Source organism: Ctenopharyngodon idella, chromosome 7 (assembly GCF_019924925.1).
Source record: "Ctenopharyngodon idella isolate HZGC_01 chromosome 7, HZGC01, whole genome shotgun sequence".
Taxonomy (NCBI): domain Eukaryota; kingdom Metazoa; phylum Chordata; class Actinopteri; order Cypriniformes; family Xenocyprididae; genus Ctenopharyngodon; species Ctenopharyngodon idella.
The window spans coordinates 44,507,881-44,527,611 of NC_067226.1; the positions used below are offsets into that span (position 1 = coordinate 44,507,881).

The 19,731-nt window shown below is 36.7% G+C and overlaps 1 protein-coding gene across 4 annotated transcripts in view; it reads right to left on the minus strand.

The window, feature by feature from the left end:
• ano1a (anoctamin 1, calcium activated chloride channel a) overlaps positions 1 to 19,731 on the minus strand; it is a 56,734-nt gene that overhangs the window by 27,208 nt on the left and 9,795 nt on the right. For all 4 annotated transcript variants that reach the window (XM_051901688.1, XM_051901689.1, XM_051901687.1 and 1 more), the window contains exons 2-9: positions 19,086 to 19,252; positions 13,856 to 14,164; positions 8,256 to 8,354; positions 8,010 to 8,161; positions 7,573 to 7,627; positions 6,231 to 6,282; positions 5,103 to 5,158; positions 4,945 to 4,986 (exon numbers count right to left, since the gene is read on the minus strand). In XM_051901688.1, the coding sequence (XP_051757648.1) occupies positions 4,945 to 4,986; positions 5,103 to 5,158; positions 6,231 to 6,282; positions 7,573 to 7,627; positions 8,010 to 8,161; positions 8,256 to 8,354; positions 13,856 to 14,164; positions 19,086 to 19,252 (932 nt within the window). The remainder of the gene's footprint in view (positions 1 to 4,944; positions 4,987 to 5,102; positions 5,159 to 6,230; positions 6,283 to 7,572; positions 7,628 to 8,009; positions 8,162 to 8,255; positions 8,355 to 13,855; positions 14,165 to 19,085; positions 19,253 to 19,731) is intronic.

The following is a 19,731-nucleotide window of genomic DNA, read 5'->3' on the forward strand; positions in this document are numbered from 1 at the left end:
CCAAACCTGTAAGACCTTCGGAACACAAATTAAGATATTTTTGATGAAATCTGTGAGCTTTCTGATCTCCCTATAGAACAGCAATGTCATAACCAATTTAAAGGCCCAGAAAAGTAGTAAAGATATTGTTAAAATAGTCCATGTAACTACAGTGGTTCAACCGTAATGTTATGAAGCGTCAAGAATACTTTTTGTGCGCAAAGACGAAACAAAAATAACTTTATTTAACAATTTGTTCTCTTCCCTGTCATTCTCCTACACTATTTATGTTGTAAACACAGTTTAGCGCTTCCAGGTTCTACGTCAGAACGCAGGCTCATTATTGTTATAACATTACGGTTGAACCACTGCAGTCACATGGACTATTTTAACGATGTCTTTACTACCTTTCTGGGCCTTGAAATTGGTTAAGACGTTGCTGTCTATAGGGAGGTTGATTGTGTAACAGTATATTGGATCCGTGCATTAGGTCTTAAAGTGACAGCAGCCTAATATTCCTGCTGCTGTCTGTGTCATTATGTGTCATAAACAACAAAAGAGAAAAATCACTCACTGCTCTTTAGTAGATTTAATAGGATTAATATATATTTAATTTATACAGTGAAGACTATGCAGTGTTGTTTTATTTGATTATTTTATGTTGATAAATAATAAAAATAAAAAACAGAAGTCTTTATTTCACAGGAATGCTATATTTGTTAAGCTCTAAGCTGTATCTAATCACCTCTAGGAGAGGGAATGGAATATGTTGCACATGTTGCTTGCCAGAGTTGTCAATTCATGATACTTTCTCATCTCTTAATTTTTTTTATACTTAAAATACATTGTTGTTAAGAATAGTATTATTTATTTTGTGATTGGTATCGGCCAACTTCTTCCAGTGATTGGTAAAAACCCTGATTGGAGCACCCTTATACCACAAAATGCACACTGCAGTTCATCACTGCATGCATCAAAATGAACAAAATAATGGCAGCTCAATCATACTTGCTTGATGCACAAGAAAAAAACCTCAGTGGTTCTTGTGGAAGCTCCAACATGTTTGTGTGACATAAGAACAAACCTCATTGGTTCTCATGCATCGAGCACACACACATGAGCTTCTGTGTTTACCATATTTAATGAGCTCTACGTAGTATGTGCATTGATCAATGTTTATATGTGAATAAAAGCCTAAATTAATCATATAAAACAATTATCATGTCTTTTCAGAAGACTTAGAGATTAACCCACTCATTTTTTTTATGGATTGCTTTTACATTGTAGTTTTGTACTTTTTGATGCATGAAAGTTTTGGTTGTGTGGATTTTCAATGGAAGGACAGAAATGATGAGAGAATATTAAAAATATCTTCATTTGTGTTCAGAAGATGAATGAAAGTACATTTCACTTTCCACACTTGAAATAGTTAACCCTGGGTCATTGTAAACCCCTGGTTTACAACAGAATCCTGGGTTATCTTGCTTCAATTTTCACACTGCTCATAATTTACCAGGGGTTAACAATTAATCCTGGGTATTCGTACGCTGCCGTTTTACACTGTACATTCCTAACGCCCTTATTTGCATATTTGAAGTATCAAATATGCCATTATTAACCAGGGTTTCATAACCCCGGGTAAAAAGCGGTGCTGCTTCTAAATTACAAGTGTGAAATGTTCCTTTACCCGGGGTTAAGAGAGGGCTTTAGAGAGACTATAACTCTGGGTTAAGCGCAGTGTGAAAAAAAGCCCTCGTGAGGGTGAGTAATTGATGACAGAATTTTCATTTTTGGTTAAAACTAATCCTTTAAAACAACTCAAACAAAATAAATGCATTATTGTATTCTTTATTTGCTTTACTCGCAAACCTGTGAGAGAAGTGAACTCTAAAGACATTGTGTAAGACTTTGTTGCTCACGCTTGTATGCTCCAATAACAGAAATCACATGAGACAGAGTCTGGAATAGTACGTGATTGAATAAATCAGCTATTATTGGTGGGAGCATAAAAACAGCTCAACAAAACCACACTTGACATATTTTTGGTCCATTTGCTAAAGAAAAGAAAAAAAACATGTTTTAGGAGTACACTATAGATGGAATCAAATCTAACATACAGTGTGTCATCAACTCTCTCCAAGGGTCCTTGAGGTTTGTTGTGAAAAAATTGAAACATTTAATCTTTTTCAGTTCTTGAAAATGTCTGTGTTAAATTATTTAGAGAAGGTCTACACTACCCACTAAGACTCAACAGTAAGCCTGCAGGAGTGCCGCGCACAGATGGCTGAAGTGGGAAATGATCCTGTTGCCTTGGTGACCTGACAATTATTCGAAGCTTGCTGCAGGCGAGTCTCACCAGGTCTCCGCTACACAAGCTAGGTGTAGATTCTGGAGCCCATTTATAGTGTTTAATTATATCAAGTGGTCAATATGGAATTCAATTACCAGTATGCCATAAGACAGTCGAAATAGGGTTTGAATAATATTCAGAGGAAAATAAATGTGTGATTTTAGAGAACAGATGTAGAGAGGATGCAACGATAACATGTCTTTCCTCTACAGATGGTAAAGTGAAGAACGTAGACCTACATCACTTTATATAGCCTATTGATTATTCTTGGCTGAATGCTGGAAACCTCACTGCAGGCATCATTCGGGCCATGCAAATCCTCTGAATTATGGCTTCATTATCTCCTATCGCCCAAGGTGCAAAGGAAGCTGGTGTTTTAGGTTATTGTGCAAAATTTCAGAAAAATTGAGATGTGTCACTGAGATGTGGTGGGACGAAATATTTTTGATTGAACACGTTCCAAAATATTCATTTGTGTTTCGGGGAAATGTCCCTCCTGGTAGAAACTCAATGTCTCAGTTCTGTTAGATACAAAAATGGGTAGCACTTTATTTTACAGTCCTGTTACACATGTACATACTATGTACTTATTATAGTAATTGCAATTCTGTCATGACAACTGTCGAGAGATTGGTATGGTAATAGAGATTGGCATGGTGATGGATATGGCAATTTAAGGCTACGTTCACACTGCAGGTAAATGTGGCCCAAATCTGATTTTTTTTTTTGCCCACATGTGACTCGTATATGTTTTCCCCATGACAGTGTGAACAAACCACATGGAATCTGATCTTTTCAACTCCGATTTGTGCCACTTCCATATGTGGTACTAAATCCGATACAGGTCAGATGTTTTGTAATGAGACCGCAGTGCGAACAGTCATATCGGAATTCATGCGATTTTTACGTCACTTGAGATCAACATTCGTCATGCTGATTCATTATGCTCCGAAGCTTCCTGAAGCAGTGTTTTGAAATCGGCCATCACTATACAAGTCGTTGTTTTGTTTTTTTTTGGCGCACCAAAAATATTCTCGTCGCTTTATAATATTAATATTGAACCACTGTACTCACATGAACTGATTTAAATATGTTTTTAGTACCTTCATGGATCTTGAGAGAGGAAATGTCATTGCTCCCTATGCAGGCCTCACGGAGCCATCGGATTTCAACAAAAATATCTCAATTTGCGTTCCGAGGATTAACGAAGGTCTTACGGGTGTGGAACGGCATGAGGATGAGTAATTAATGACAGAATTTTCATTTTTGGGTGAACTAACCCTTTAACCACTTACATGACTCAGCCGAACGCATGAGCGCTGTCCAGCAGTCTTACGGATTCATTGAATTGATCGAGAATCGATGTATCGTCCCAGCCCGAATGACTAGGTATTAACCCTGAACTTACCCCTAAACCTAACCTTAACCTATTACCCAGTTACCCTAAATTACCCAGTAATTTCTTAGGTAAGCACACTGTAAGTACACATAAGTGCACGTACTGTAAAATAAAGTGCAACCCAAAAAATGTGTATAATGACACATATTTATATTAAATATTGCAAACTGAGAAATCTATTACATTTAAGAATGACTTGAGAAAGTTCTATTTTAAAATTAACTATAACATTAAAATAAATTAAAAGGCAATTAATTAATTAATTAGTTCCGGTGATTTTTAACTCCAACCGTTGCGGCCTGTCAGTCGTATAATGCATGTCAATGGTAACTCCATCTATAAGAGTCAAAAAAACATGCACAGACAAATCCAAATTAAACCCTGCAGCTCGTGACAACACATTGATGTCCTAAGACACGAAACGATCAGTTTGTGCGAGAAACCGAACAGTATTTATATCATTTTTAACCTCTAAAACACCACTATGTCCAACTGCCTTGCGCATCTGGTTGGTGAGGTCTAAAAACACTTTCTGATGACGGAGGTGATGTCTCGCGCTTATACTTCAATGAGTGCGAGCAATCACTTCCGTTCTCAGAGCGCGTTCAGACCTCACCAACCGGATGCGCAAGGCAGTTGGACATAATGGTGTTTTAGAGGTGAAAATGATATAAATACTGTTCGGTTTCTCGCACAAACCGATCGTTTCGTGTCTTAGGACATTAATGTGTCGTCACGAGCCGCAGGGTTTAATTTGGATTTGTCTGTGCGTGTTTTTTTGGCTCTTATAGATGGAGTTACCATTGACAAGCATTATACGACTGACAGACCGCAACGGTTGGAGCTAAAAATCATCATTTGTGTTCTACTGAAGAAACAAAGTCACCTACATCTTGGATGCCCTGGGGGTAAGCAGATAAACATCAAATTTTCATTTTTGGGTGAACTATCCCTTTAAGTGTTATCTGACATAATTAAGATCTTTTCTGACACAGTTTAACTCTGAGATCTTGTCATATTTTATTACCATTTTTTTTAAACTATAGTGAATAAACTGTAATAATGAATGAAATGTTCAAGGTGTCTGAATAAATTTTGGTTTGACTGTGTATATATATATATATATATATATATATAAATATATATAAAATTTTCATGTGAAATGTTGCTTTTTTAACACCTAATGGCAGGTAGTATGTTTCAAAATGTCTTTTACCTTTCTGTCATTTGGTTCAGCATGTACGCAGTCAATATCTCCCTGTAATTAAAATAATTAAATTAACTAACAAAAGAAATAGATCAATCAATTGGAGAGAACTGGAAAGATACATACATAAGCACACATAAAAGAGAGCAAAATAAGATGTTACTCACATCATGCAAAGGGTAGGCTTCTGTATAAACACCACTGCCCAGTAGACTGCTGATTCCTGTCAACATGAAAGATGTTGAGCTTTGTTAAACACATCATTAACAATCCAATCCACCAATCACTGTTCTTGAATATTAGGGGAAGGGTTATGTGTGGGTTTAGGCCTCACAGAAGCTCATTGCTTGTTACATTTGAAGACTGTGTTGTGTTGTTGACATTGTGGTACACACTTTACACAACTAAACACCCCGATATACTTCAAGCGAAATCGAAGAACAAACTGGTGTGACGTCATTTAGAACAAAATTAGGTTCGTTAGGTGTTCGTTTCGGGAGTTCAAAACAGCTTGCTAAAGCGAACTTTCCGGAAAAGTTTGCTCTGGCTGGTAAACACCTTTGAACTACCATTGGTACGTGGCGATTATGTCCTAGGTAGGTGTAGCTCTGAGGCTCTGCCTTCTTTGAGTTGGAAATCTTCTCCAGTTCATTTCTTCTGTTCAGTCCATCGAGGTCAGACGTCTGTGAGTAAGAACATAAACTGGAGAGCTGCTTCATAGTAGAAACTGAAGTGTAATTCTTATTTCACTGACACTGTTTTTCATGTTTAATACTGTAAAGCTGCTGCTTTAAAGCAATCTATTGTATAAAGTGGTATTTGTGGTGGGTGCCATTGGGATGTTCGTCAAAAGTATATCGCTGCAAAAGTATTTAGAACTTCTTTTTACCCCTAAACAAAGAACGAAAAAGAACTTCGCTGTGAGTATATCAGGGCCTTAACTGTAGAATAGGTTGCAAAATAGCAATATCCTAGCTATGGAAGAGTTGATTTGGTTACACTTTATTTCCTTGTTTCAATATAATTATACAATTAAGCACTGGGTAATATTAATGTACAATATGTACTTACTATATGGTTAGGTTTAGGATCAGGGTTTGGTTCAGGGTTAATTGCAATTAACTGTAATTACACATAATTTACTGTTAATATAATAGTAGGTACATGTAACATAAAAAGGACACTGTAAAATAAAGAGTTTTTTTATAACATTTCAAAAAACAACATGATGGATGGGCTTCAGGTCAATTTTGTACTAGTTTGTATAGCAAAATTAATAATAAGATGAAACTTACCCATGACATACTTAGCCTGTGTGCATTTTGTTCGTTTTAAAATTTCATATACCTGTTGATGATTAATAAATAGGTTTATAAAGATGATTATAAACAAAGATTATTATAAATAGTATTCCTGACTGGTAATATTATACTCAAATGTAACTAAAATGACAACTAGATGAGTAAAGTTTGATGACAATAAAATAAGTTTGAAATAAGTTTGAAGAGTTTACTCAAAGAAGTCAATAAAATGTTGTTAACATGTTCTAGCACATTGCTAACATGTTTTAACAAGTTGCTAATGTGCTTTAGCATGATTTAGCATATTGCAGGCATGTTTCTAACATGAATTAACACATTGCCAGCAATGTTTCTTACATGATTTATCACACTGCTAGCATGTTTCTAGTATAATTAACACATTGCTAACATGTTTCTAACATGAATTAACACATTGCTAGCATGTTTCTAACATGAATTAGCATATTGCTAGCATGTTTTAATGTTGCTAGCATGATTTAACACATTGTTAGCATGTTTCTAACATAAATTAACACATTGCTAGCATGTTACCATGATTTAGCATGTTGCTAGCATGATTTACCACATTGCTAATATGTTTTTACATGTTGCTAGCATGTTTCAAACATGTTTTCACATATTGCTAACATGTTTTAAAATGTTGCTAACACGATTTAGTACAGTGATAGCATGTTTCTAACATGATCAACACATTGCTAGCATGTTTTAGCAGGTTGCTAACATGATTTAACATGTTGCTACCATGATTTAATATTGCTAGGATGTTAAATACTCAGCAAAAGTTCATGTTTGAAAGTTTTTACCCCCTCAATGACAGTCTATGGGATTTTTCATAATCGTCTGGTTTACGAAAACCGTATGAGTTAGAATCAGTTTAAAAAGATATAGCAACCCAAGTCATAACAGTCTGACCAGTTCATAGCTAGAACGTTTTGGGCAGCATTCATTTTAGAATTTTGGTCTCAGAAGAAGAAGAGTATGTTGGCTTTGTCAAGCCAACATAATAAAATAGTGGATGTCCAAAGCTCTAAATATCATAGGATACCTTTAAGAGACCTAAAATAGCAAAAATAAAGAAATACTGACCAAAAAAAAAAAATCAATCAATCTGAGGTTAAACAGCATTTTAAGAGGCAGCTGACAAATCAAATTACTGAAATTATTGTCCACAAAAATAACAACTTTGACCTCACTGACATTTGGTGTGGAGGCACACAAGACCTTTGCTAATCAAATCAGGGGATAAATGACATCAGGTCTTAAATCATCCCTGACTGGATAGGCAAACCACTTTTCTAAAGAGGCTGGTACTTACTATTGAGCTCCTGGTTTTGCTGTCAAAGAAGGAGTTTCTGTCTGATAAATCAAAGCTGTAAAAAGAGACCAAGAGTCATTTCAATCACTGTTTTGAGTCTCCCTATTCAATTTTACAGGCAATAACATACCATAGGGCTATAAAAACTGAAGCAGCTTTTTCAGAGGATTACTAGAGAGCATCCTTCATATTTCACTACATTAGCTTGACCAGAAATGTGAACGTTTATAACAATCATGTCTTTTGAATGAAAGCATGAGTTGTATCATTTAGGTGCCATGTAAAATAATTTTTTCAGACATCCACATGAGAAACAATTACTATTCGAATAGGGCTTTTTGTAGAATGTGAGGAATAGATCAGTTGTCACAACTGCCTTAGGTCAGAAATCATCCTAAACATGATCTTAGCATGGCTACAAATGACCACAGACTTACAGATGCTGTTTTTCTCTTGAGAATGGGTAGGAGAGGTGTTTCTCATTTTCCATCTGGCTAGCCACAACTTTAGGTTGCAGAGGTGCAGTGACTTTCTGCATAAACATGTTGACCTTCTCCGCAATGCCACTTCCAGGACTGACTTCATATTTCTGAAAATGACGACAGCACAGTAGTGCACATCACGTGCGAATAGAGTACACAGATTCTATCTCAGGTCATTTCATTAGATTGAAGAACAAATACCTTTATTGTTGGCATTTTGAGCTTCATAAACTCTGCTTCTCGACAAAGAACTTCCCAAGGCGCATGTATCTTCAAGAATCCCACACCTGGGATTTTAGTCTGAAAAACAAAGATAAACAAACATAGCCTCAGCATATAAACAGAATGCTGCTGTACCAAAGACTTTAGATATACAAAGACTGTGCACTCATATTACTATGAATGGAAGAAAGTGCAATGCGCAATATGGCGGAATAAGTCCCGCCTTCTAAATAACAGAGCCAATCGCCGATTGGTAAGTCATCGCGTCACTGCAGCTGCCGTTAAGACGATCCGTTTGCTATAAAAACATAAAAACAATGACAGCCAATCAGAATCCATCCTGCTTCAGAGAGCTCGAGCATTTAAAGCAGCAGACGACAAAATTCAGCGTGCACTTATAATAAACAGACCGTTTTTGTCCGCTGTTGTGGACGCTAATATAGTTATCGTTCTTGGTGTGAACGGGCCTTAATGCTGCGTCCGAAATAGCATACTCTCGAGTAGGTACTTATTTTATATAATTACTTCACGACCGCTAAAAAAAGGATGTTCTATATACAGTATCTCACAGAAGTGAGTACACCCCTCACATTTTTGTAAATATTTTATTATATTTTTTCATGTGACAACACTGAAGAAATGACACTTTGCTACAATGTAAGGTAGTGAGTGTACAGCTTGTATAACAGTGTAAATTTGCTGTCCCCTTAAAATAACTCAACACACAGCCATTAATGTCTAAACCGCTGGCCACAAAAGTGAGTACACTCCTAAGTGAAAATGTCCAAATTGGGCCCAATTAGCCATTTTCTCTCCCCGGTGTCATGTGACTCGTTAGTGTTACAAGGTCTCAGGTGTGAATGGGGAGCAGGTGTGTTAAATTTGGTGTTATCGCTCTCACTCTCTCATACTGGTCACTGGAAGTTCAACATGGCACCTCATGGCAAAGAACTCTCTGAGGATCTGTAAAAAATAATTGTTGCTCTACATAACAATGGTGTAGGCTATAAGAAGTTCGCCAAGACTCTGAAACTGAGCTGCAGCACGGTGGCCAAGACCATACAGCGGTTTAACAGGACAGGTTCCACTCAGAACAGGCCTTGCCATGGTCGACCAAAGAAGTTGAGTGCACATGCTCAGCATCATATCCAGAGGTTGTGTTTGGGAAATAGACGTATGAGTGCTGCCAGCATTGCTGCAGAGGTTGAAGGGGTGGGGGGTCAGCCTGGCAGTGCTCAGACCATACGCCGCACACTGCATCAAATTGGTCTGCATGGCTGTCGTCCCAGAAGGAAGCCTCTTCTAAAGATGATTACTGGAAACATGTCCTGTGGTCTGATGAGACCAAGACAAACTTATTTGGTTCAGATGGTGTCAAGCATGTGTGACGGCAACCAGGTGAGGAGTACAAAGACAAGTGTGTCTTGCCTACAGTCAAGCATGGTGGTGGGAGTGTCATGGTCTGGGGCTGCATGAGTGCTGCTGGCACTGGGGAGCTACAGTTCATTGAGGGAACCATGAATGAGCAAAGCATGATCCCCTCCCTTCGGAGACTGGGCCGCAGGGCAGTATTCCAACATGATTATGACCCCAAACACACCTCCAAGATGACCACTGCCTTGCTAAAGAAACTGAGGGTAAAGGTGATGGACTGGCCAAGCATGTCTCCAGACCTAAACCCTATTGAGCATCTGTGCAGGCATCCTCAAACGGAAGGTGGAGGAGCGCAAGGGGGGACAGCAAATTTACACTGTTATACAAGCTGTACACTCACTACTTTACATTGTAGCAAAGTGTCATTTCTTCAGTGTTGTCACATGAAAAGATATGATAAAATATTTACAAAAATGTGAGGGGTGTACTCACTTCTGTGAGATACTGTAGTATAAATTTGTGTAATAATAATGTTATCTGGATGTACTCCATGTTGTCATTATCATGTGATCTACCAGCGTCAGTTGCGTCGCTTCACTGGCAATCGCAAATCCTCTCCCGTGGCCTCATGGGATAGTAAAGTGTCCATCGTATGCACACTTCAGAATGTACTTCTTTTGTCACATACTGTTTTTCGGCTACTATACAATAGGGAAGTATGCGATTTCGGATGCACTCTAACTCTATAGATTTTTTCACCTGTTTTATTGTATGGTAGGCAATATTCGCAAGAAAGTAATAGCACACCTCTTTTCACCAAGCGTTGGTGAGTATATGAAATGGTGTCACTCGCCAGTAGGCCGGTAACATTTTTCTGAATTCTAACAATGCAATGTTGTGAGAACATGAACGTGAGCAAACGTGAATGACGCTCGGGACAGTTGACGGGCCAGCGCATCGTCACGAAAGTTTAAGCCTTGCCAATTTGAATATTCGAGCACAAGAAGACGCCAAAGGGAGCTCATTTTGTTACTCGCGCGCTGTGTGGTAAGTTTTCTGTGTGCACATACATCTGAAGCGCGTACCCAGAAAGCATGTCTCAGAAAGCGTGCAAATACTAAACTGAACTCTCTCTCACGTCTTCTTGCACTTGAGCAGACAAATTCACACAAAACTGTCAAAAAATAGCGAGTATCCCAGTAAATATATAGTAGGTTTTGGCTTAATTGAATGTAAACAGTTAAGAAAGTAAACTCATATGTACAGTATTGGTATATTAGATCCATGCATTCGCTCTTAAAGTGACAGCAGCAGCATAATATTCCTGCTGCTGTCTGTTTTTAATGTTAATCAAACAACAAAGGACAAAGAAAAAAAAAAAAGAAAAAAAGAAAAAAAAAAACTCACTCACTGCTCTTGACTGAATAACTTTAGTAACTTTAATAAGGATTAATTAATAAGGATGTTTAATTTATACAGTGAAGAATATGCAGTGTTATTTACATTTGCTTACTTTATCAAATTTCTGTACCTGAAAACTACTGTCAGACCTACCAAAAAATCCTGAAAAGCACTGTTTATTTCAGTTGAATCTTTGTTATATTGTATTTATTTGTGCATTTGCTTGTAATTTGATTATTTGTTCTTATTTTATTACTGGCTGTTTAGTTGTCTTTAATAATGTATTTAATTTATATTCGTTTGGATAGTAGTTTTAGCTGTGGTATCGAAATTGGAAGAGAGAATTGTAAATTGGTATCTAAAAGTTTGATGTCATTACTGCCTGTTTTTGCAAAAACAGTTTCATGGCCAGTAAAAACTCTTTATGGCCGGTACTTTTGCTTAAGTCACCTGCCATTGGCAGGTGTGGCAAAAAGTTAGTTTTAGGCCCTGTCTGTACGTCAAACTGTGTGAGATTAGTTATACAATTAAAACAGTATTCATTTCTTGGGTCAGACTAGAGGTTTGATCAAATCACTAACCCCAAGTATGAGAGACAATACAATGGCTCTGGCCTATTTTAAGATAGATCAGTGCAAGTTGCTCAAACAAGCATTTTAGTCTGGGACTAGGCTTAAACCTTGTCTGTGAAACCAGGGTAGGTTTCTTTCTTCACGAAGGACCTTTTGAGAGCAAATAAATTCACAGAAATGAAGAAAAAAAATCTCAGGCATGAAGAGAAGGACTTCTCTCTCTTGGTTTTTTGAAGCTGGAAAGAGGGTTATGTAAGATTTGCTTCAAATGACCTACTCTTGTTATAACTCGCATCCCACACACAGGGTCTGACCCAGTCTGTTCAATCCCAGCCGCTGCTTTCAGTGAAGAACAACACAAACAGGTATTTCTACTTTTATCCTACATCATATACAAGTATTTATAAGCCTAATTCAACCTCAATTAAATTAGACATGCCATCTTGACACCCAAGGCACAGACGTCCGTTAAAACTGACATGAGTCAACCTGTCTCTCCCTGGAAAAAAAAATATATATTTCAGAATGCTGTTTTCCAGATATTCCCACATCTTACCAGTGATACTTTAGTGAATAAAACAAAAGAATAAAACAGATTTGAGAATATTTACATTTTAAATGTTATTTTCCCTCATCAAAATACCAGCCAACCTGTCCTTCATCACTCTTACATCTTAAGTTACTCAATTATATATATATATATGGTCTGTCCCTCACTTTCTGCTCAACCAACCATCATTTTCCCTTTAAACCAATGGTTTGTTCTTTCTGACATCAAGTTTGACAACATGGTTCAAAGAGAAGTTTTTCTTAAAGTCTTATCAGTGTTTTATTATGTTTACATTCATACTGGCCTTGTCAAGCTCAGAAGTTATGGGAAAAAAACATAGCGATTCATTTTGTACAGCAAAAAATATTGGTTTTGGCACAAAGCTGGGCCTGAGGTGGAATAATATGATTCTTGAAGGTTCTGTAATAATAATAATATTCATGAAATATAATTCAACTCAGAAAGAGAGGAAGCTAAGAACGTCATGATGTAAGACCCTGTGTGACATGAAATATGAAACAATAATCAGAATATTGAAGTGTACCCAAATTATTTGTATTCAGGAAACAATTCTGCTAATCTTAGTCCTTTAGACTAATACTTCAGTTTATTATCATCTGCACGATAAACACTTTGCTGATGATTAGCCCACTATGACCTCTTAAACAAATTCTGGTTAGCGCTCTATGAAAACATCCAGCAGAGTGGAGGAAGTTAAATCCCTGTAATCTGTGAACATCAAAGCAAATGGCATGGGTTTATAGAAGTTAAGCTTAAAAGACAAGCCGCTAATCATAATAAGATTGCAAATTAGTAACATTACACAGTAAAGTAAGTGCTAACTTGCTTCATAATTGCCAACAATCAACTGAACTGATTTTTACAATCAGCAATTATAGCATTAGCAAGATTGGAGAACATTTTACAGAAATAATTTCATGTATCCTAAGGGTGACTGCTGTTTAACATCAAACATACAAAATGCTTGCAAGATGGCTAGTTTTTCCACATTATTCTCTTAGTGATGCATAAACTTAATAAAATAAATAAAAATAAGAATATATGTATCTTTAGAATTTCACTCTGAGAAATGTCATTGAGAAGATACTTGACAAATAACACTATTAGTGTAGTCCTCCACACCACTGAAGTGTTTCCAAACTGGGTCAACAACAGGGAATGATTATGCTGCTGTACAAGTGAATCACTTAAACCTGAATTCATTTAAAAAGCTAGAGAGGTTAAGAAAAATTATTGGTTATAATAAACAACATTTTAAAGGGGACCTATTATGCACCTTTTTACAAGATGTAATATAATTCCCCAGAAAGTGTCTGTGAAGTTTCAGCTCAAAATTCCTCACAGATAATTTATTATACCATGCTGTAATTGCCCCTATTTGATTGGAAGCAAAAACATGCAGTTTTCGTGTGTGTATCTTTAAAGCTGCTGCTCCCCTCCCCGCTTTCCAGAAGAGGGCGGAGCCTGTACAGCTTGTGCCTCAGATACCCCGGCAACAACAAACAAAACATATGTTTGTTTTTGATTATCATATGTGCCGCGTGACATTGCAGTTCTTCGTCATCATGAAAGCTCAAAAAATTTCTTGTTAATTTTATGTCAAATTAGATTATGAATCCCAGATTTTCATGGACACCACTGTAAATGACAATGGGACTCACCCCTTCATCTTTCTCCATCTCAAGGCCCATTTCACACAGGTTCTCCTCAAACTCCTCCCGGCGGAGGCGCTGGTCGTCCACATGGTAATCCAGCCTCTGCTCTTGAGCTGCGAGTTCAGGGTCCTCATGAGACGGTGAGCTGGTCCGTTTACGTCTCAAGCAGCAGGAATTGGACTTCTGTTTGCGAGTGCTCGGGGGCTTCTGGACGTGGTAGGTGAGGACGTAATCTATCCGCCTTTGGCCATCCTGAAAGTACGGCCACAGTTTCGAGTCCTTTGGTCTCTCATCTAACTGTCGAGTTTTCCGGAGCTGAGAAAGAAATCAGTTCATAAAAGAGGATTATATGCATCTGTATACAAATATAGAGACAATTGTAATAATGCATTAGTACATGATTTTATGTAAATATCTTTTGATGTTTAGAATAAAGTAAAGAGATAAAAAAAAATAGAGTAATTTGATGACAAACTTTGAAGTTGACTTAAGCCAGGCCAGAAAGTTTTAAAGTTTTAAAATCTTGAAGTTTAAAGAAGTTTTAAAGTTTGAATGTTTTGAAGGCAATGAAGGCAGTTTAGTAACAGATTTTAGCATGTTGCGAGCATGTTTCTAACATGTCTTAACAGGTTGCTAGCATGATTTAACATGTTTTAGCATGATTTAACACATTGCTAACATAAGCATGCTGTTAGCATGATTTAACATATTGCTGGCATGACTTAACATGTTATTAACATGGCCTAGCATGTAACATGCTGCTAACATGACTTAACATTGCTAGCATGTCTCTAGCATGATTAGAACATTGCTAGTATGGTTTAAAATATTGATAGCATTATTTAACACATTGCTAACATGTTGCTAGCACAATTAACATGATTTAACACATTATTAGCATGATTAACATGTTGTTGACATGATTTAGCATGTTGTTAACTTGATTTAACATGTTGCTAACATGATTTAAAATGTTAACATGATTTAGCATTTTGCTAGCTTGATTTAACACATTGCTAGTATGATTTAGCATGTTGCTAGCATGATTTAACCTGTAAGCATGATTTAACATGTTGCTAGCATGATTTAACCTCTTAGCATGATTTAGCATGTTGCTAGCGTGATTAACATATTGCTAGCATGATTTAGCACATTGTTAACATATCTTAGGCTAGTTGCTAGTCTTTGCTAGTGATAGATAGATAGATAGATAGATAGATAGATAGATAGATAGATAGATAGATAGTATATACAGATAGCTGTTTATTTGCTACAGTGACAGACAGCTTAAATACACTAAGATTTAGTTCACAAAAGATTTGAACCTCTCAATGAAAGTCTATGAGATTTGTAAGTCGGGTCAGTTAGAAAAGATGAAGCAACCTGAGTCAGAACAGTCTGAAGGTCTGACCTGAGTTGGTTGTAGCTTTAAAGCTCTAGGAGGAGATACTGTTTAAATTTTGGTTCAGAATAATTATTATTATTATTATAGAATAATCAGTAATTTGTCTTTTTCAAGCCAACTTAATGATATGGACAGAAGTGATAATGGTTATATTTAGTAAACTTTGTCTATTCCAAACATTGACGTAATCCTGCCTGTGTACTTCTCAGTACCTTGCTAAACAATTTCCTCCTTTATGTGAAGGGTGTGGTAGATTTCTGGTACTTTTTGTGTTAAACACTTTTTTATATTCCACCTTACTATACTGAGAAAACTATAAGTAAACCATTCATGGACTGATATTACGAGAAGATGGTAAACACTGTGGCTCTGTTGGTTTGATGCAGTGACTTTGGGGCGTTGTTTGTTTGAGCAAGGACACATACCTGTAGAAACACTTAGAGGGAAGAGAGCTACTATCCACCATCCAAATCCCAGTTAACAAATTACCTGTTAACTTCTAAAACATGTTGAATTTTCAGGGTCAGTTCAGGGTCAGTAGGATTTTTTAAAATATATATTTTTTTTTATTCAGCAAGGATGCTTTAAATTGATCAAAGGTAAACGGTTATTTTAAATTGAAAGTGAAAGTCTCCTTTCCCAAATGAGCAGTGCAATAATACATTTATCAGGACAGGACATTTATTAGCTCATGCTCTTAAATTTCTCTCCTGTTACTGGTTTCCTTCCAGCTCAGATTTAATGTTTGTTCCTCAATGCCTCACACTGTTATTTATCACTAGATATACCAAGTATAGTTTACTGCAGACAAAGTGTTTTTAGAACATTCAGTGCACTTTGCTTAAGAACAAACTTGAACTCAGAAACTCTACATTTCCTGCATCATCTCTTGTGAGGTTTGAACCCGGGACCTTTGGGTTTCCAGCCCAGTTATTTAACCACTTGTCGTGCCACTTCTGTGTATTGAGGAAGCGAGAACCACAATGCTGGGATTACAAAAGTACCAACAGACAAATTACATTAGCTTTCATTTTGCCTTCAGACCATGACTACAATTTTCTGTACCATGAATATTTCTAGATTCATTTCTGAACAAGACACTACTAGGAAAAACATACTCATGTAATTGCAGTTTTGACTCAAACAATTATAATTAATGACAACTTCCTCCCCTATAAAGATGCAAAACTAAGTTTACTGCTTGTCAAGTAGGGGTGGACGTTTCGAAAAGTAATCAAAACCGAGATTCAGAACCTCTAAGCGACATAATTTTCTTACCTTGATTCACTATGTTAAGCCTATTATAAGTGTGTATATTTTAGATCTGACGGAATGGTTTTCGCGGGAAAATTGCGTACATACGTCATTCGCCCGTCCGTGTCTCGTCATATCCGTAAATAGAGAAAAGTTGCTACTTTGACGCATGTCTGGTGCGTAAGTAGCATAGGTTAGTTGTCACAACGAGCAAGAAAGGTTGACATGAAGCAGCTAAATCTCAAACCACCCGTTTTAAACAAACGCAGAACAGAGGAGAGTCTGCTGGCAAAAAGAGAACGTGACAGAGCTGTAATAAAACAAGAATCAACATTGGCTTGGCTTTTCAGAGATGGCGAAAACTGAGAGATTTGAAATGTTGTAAAAGCGACGTGGAGATTGCGTTTTTATTACTCAACAGGTGAGTAAGGTATTTTACTGAACAGATAAATTGCCATAAGTAGCTCTCTATCAGAGTTCATTGCAAAGCATTATCTACTGTGAGGGGTCGTTTCTTTATGGTTGTTGTAGCGCTGCAATTTAAAACGAACAGTGAAATTAATTAAATGAAATGTTTGTTTCACTCAAATAATAATGAAAGTTTATTGTACTGTAGGAACTGTTTATTGTAGGAATAAGGGTCTTTTCTAGCGAAACGATTGGCCATTTTCTAAAAATAAATAAATAAATAAAATTTATTTACTTTTTAACCACAAATGCTTATCTTGCACTTCCACACGCATGACGTAATCACGTTAGAAAGGTCATGCGTGACATAGGTGGAAGTACCGATCCAGTGTCTACAAGGTGAACGTGCAAAGATGAAGTCAAACGCCCTTTACAAATAAATAAATAAATAAATAAATAAATAAAAAGGTAAAACAACAATATTGGAGGAGGATTTTGAAGTTGGAGGAGAAAATTAGATTTTCGTCCTACCACGGTATTTCCGCCTACGTCATGCACGTCCTTTCAATGTAATGCGTGGAGCATCGCAGAGCAGTGCAAGAAGAGCATTTGTGTTTAAAAAAATATATATACTTTTTTTTTTTTTTTGGAAAATGACAGATCGTTTCACTAGATAAGACCCTTATTCCTCGTCTAGGATCGTGTAGAGCCCTTTGAAGCTGCATTGAAACTGCAATTTGGACCTTCAACCCGTTATAGTTCACTATATGGAGAAAAAACCTGGAATGTTTTCCTCAAAAAACATAATTTATTTTCGACTGAAGAAAGAAAGACATGAACATCTTGGATGACATGGGGGTGAGTAAATTATCCAGAAATTTTAATCCTGAAGTGAACTAATCTTTTAATGTTGTGTTACATGTTATGTTAGTTTGTAGGGTTACCATTGTGGTGAAGAGTAGAGCCTGTGGTTAGGTTGAGGATGGGCTGCCAAACATTTTAAACCACATATAGTGTATGTTGTTTGATTATATACATGCAAGTAAATAATGACAGTCTCTTTGACAGTTATAATAGCATGTGTTATTTGCTATCTAACATTTAACCAAGATCTGAAGGGATGCCGGTGACGTGATTGTTACTGAGAGACACCTGTGCACCACACTGGCCTTGCTCCACTCCCACGGCTCTCGGCCCCATCCCACTTGTCACGCAAATTTTAAGTTTTACTAACTTAAAAAAATTAGTTAGTTTACTTAAATGTTTTGAGATAATATGTTTCCTCAAATGTTTTGAGTATTCTGAACTTGAGTATAACAGGAATTTATTTTCAAGGAAGTACCGCTTGAGATTCTTTCCTTCTAAACTGGTTATATCGCTCTAGTCTAGTAGTGAATGTTTTATGATCAGTAGGGTAACTATATTCATCTGCACAGTCACACAGAGCCAAAGCACAACCAAAACAATGTTCTTCCCACAAATACGCTTGCAGTTTTGTTTTTTTACAAAAAAAAACAAAACATAGCATACCTTTAAGTTATTTGTCATCGCAATCTTGAATATGTGTTTACATCCTTATAAGGACGTGCAACACACCACACTCAAATAGTACCAAATCTATAAACAAGCACCAAACACATAGTTGAATAAATTTGTATAAAGTCATTGAGGATTAGCAGAGGGTATTTTAAAGTGACCAGTCTGTCCTGTAAATTTGCACAGATGATCAAATACGCCCTCAGCATGCAAAATAGTTTTGCACACCCGCAGGGAACTCAAAATCTGCAGCGCTTAAAGTATATTTCACCATCTGGAGCACGAAGATGTGTTTGGCAGGCTTTAGGTTTTTGTGAAAATATATATTTGGTTGTTTTATAAATTATCAGCTATGATATGACAAGAGTATTTGCCTTGCATAAACACAAGTATTACAATGCAAATATGACTATTTATGTAATTTAACCTCCCTTGCTTTCACCTGTTCCCAGAGACATCACTGCAAAAGTGTAAACTGAAGCATTCAAATGTCCATATATTTGCCCAAAGTTTGACTTGCAAATTATGCTGTACTAGAAAGACAGGAAAACATAAGTAGAACAGGTAATATGTCTTTATCCTTGAAATGAAATGTGTGCAGAGGTTTTTTTTTTCTCTGTTGTTGTGACTTACAGCAGAGCCAGGGTAAAGAGAGTCCCTGGTGCCTTTAGAATCGTCTTCATCAATCCCCTTCACATCCAACGGAACAGACTCATACTTCTCATTTCGCCACATGCTGTCCTGTCCTCCCGGCCCTGAAAGCTGCTCCTCTGTGCTGTTGAAACCCAAGAGTTTCTCACCTGTTGAAGAGAAAACATAAATTCATCAATGCAAACATTATTGCTTTGTGATAGGAACACAAAAAAAGGCAATGCTACATTAATCTCAACTACTATTTGTCTCACACAGGATTGCAAATAACCATCTGGTGCATAAAATTTAGTTTGACTAAAAAAAAGTTTGAATGCAAAACAAGTCAATAATGCAAAATAAATAAATCTCAGGAAATGCAAAAAGAAGGCAAGTTCCCATGAGTTTAAGTTTGATCCAATAAATAATAGTGTAATTAAAATATAAATATTAAATAAAAAATTGTCACATAGTCAGTATTCTAAATTTGATTAGTGACCAAAGTTGTGTCCCAAATGACACACTATACACTATGCATTTATACACTATATGCACTTATACACTATGTACTTATGCACTATGTACTTATCAAGCACAGTATTAGTTCAGTCAGGCCATGTAGGCATAGTGCTGCGGTCAGATGATGCGG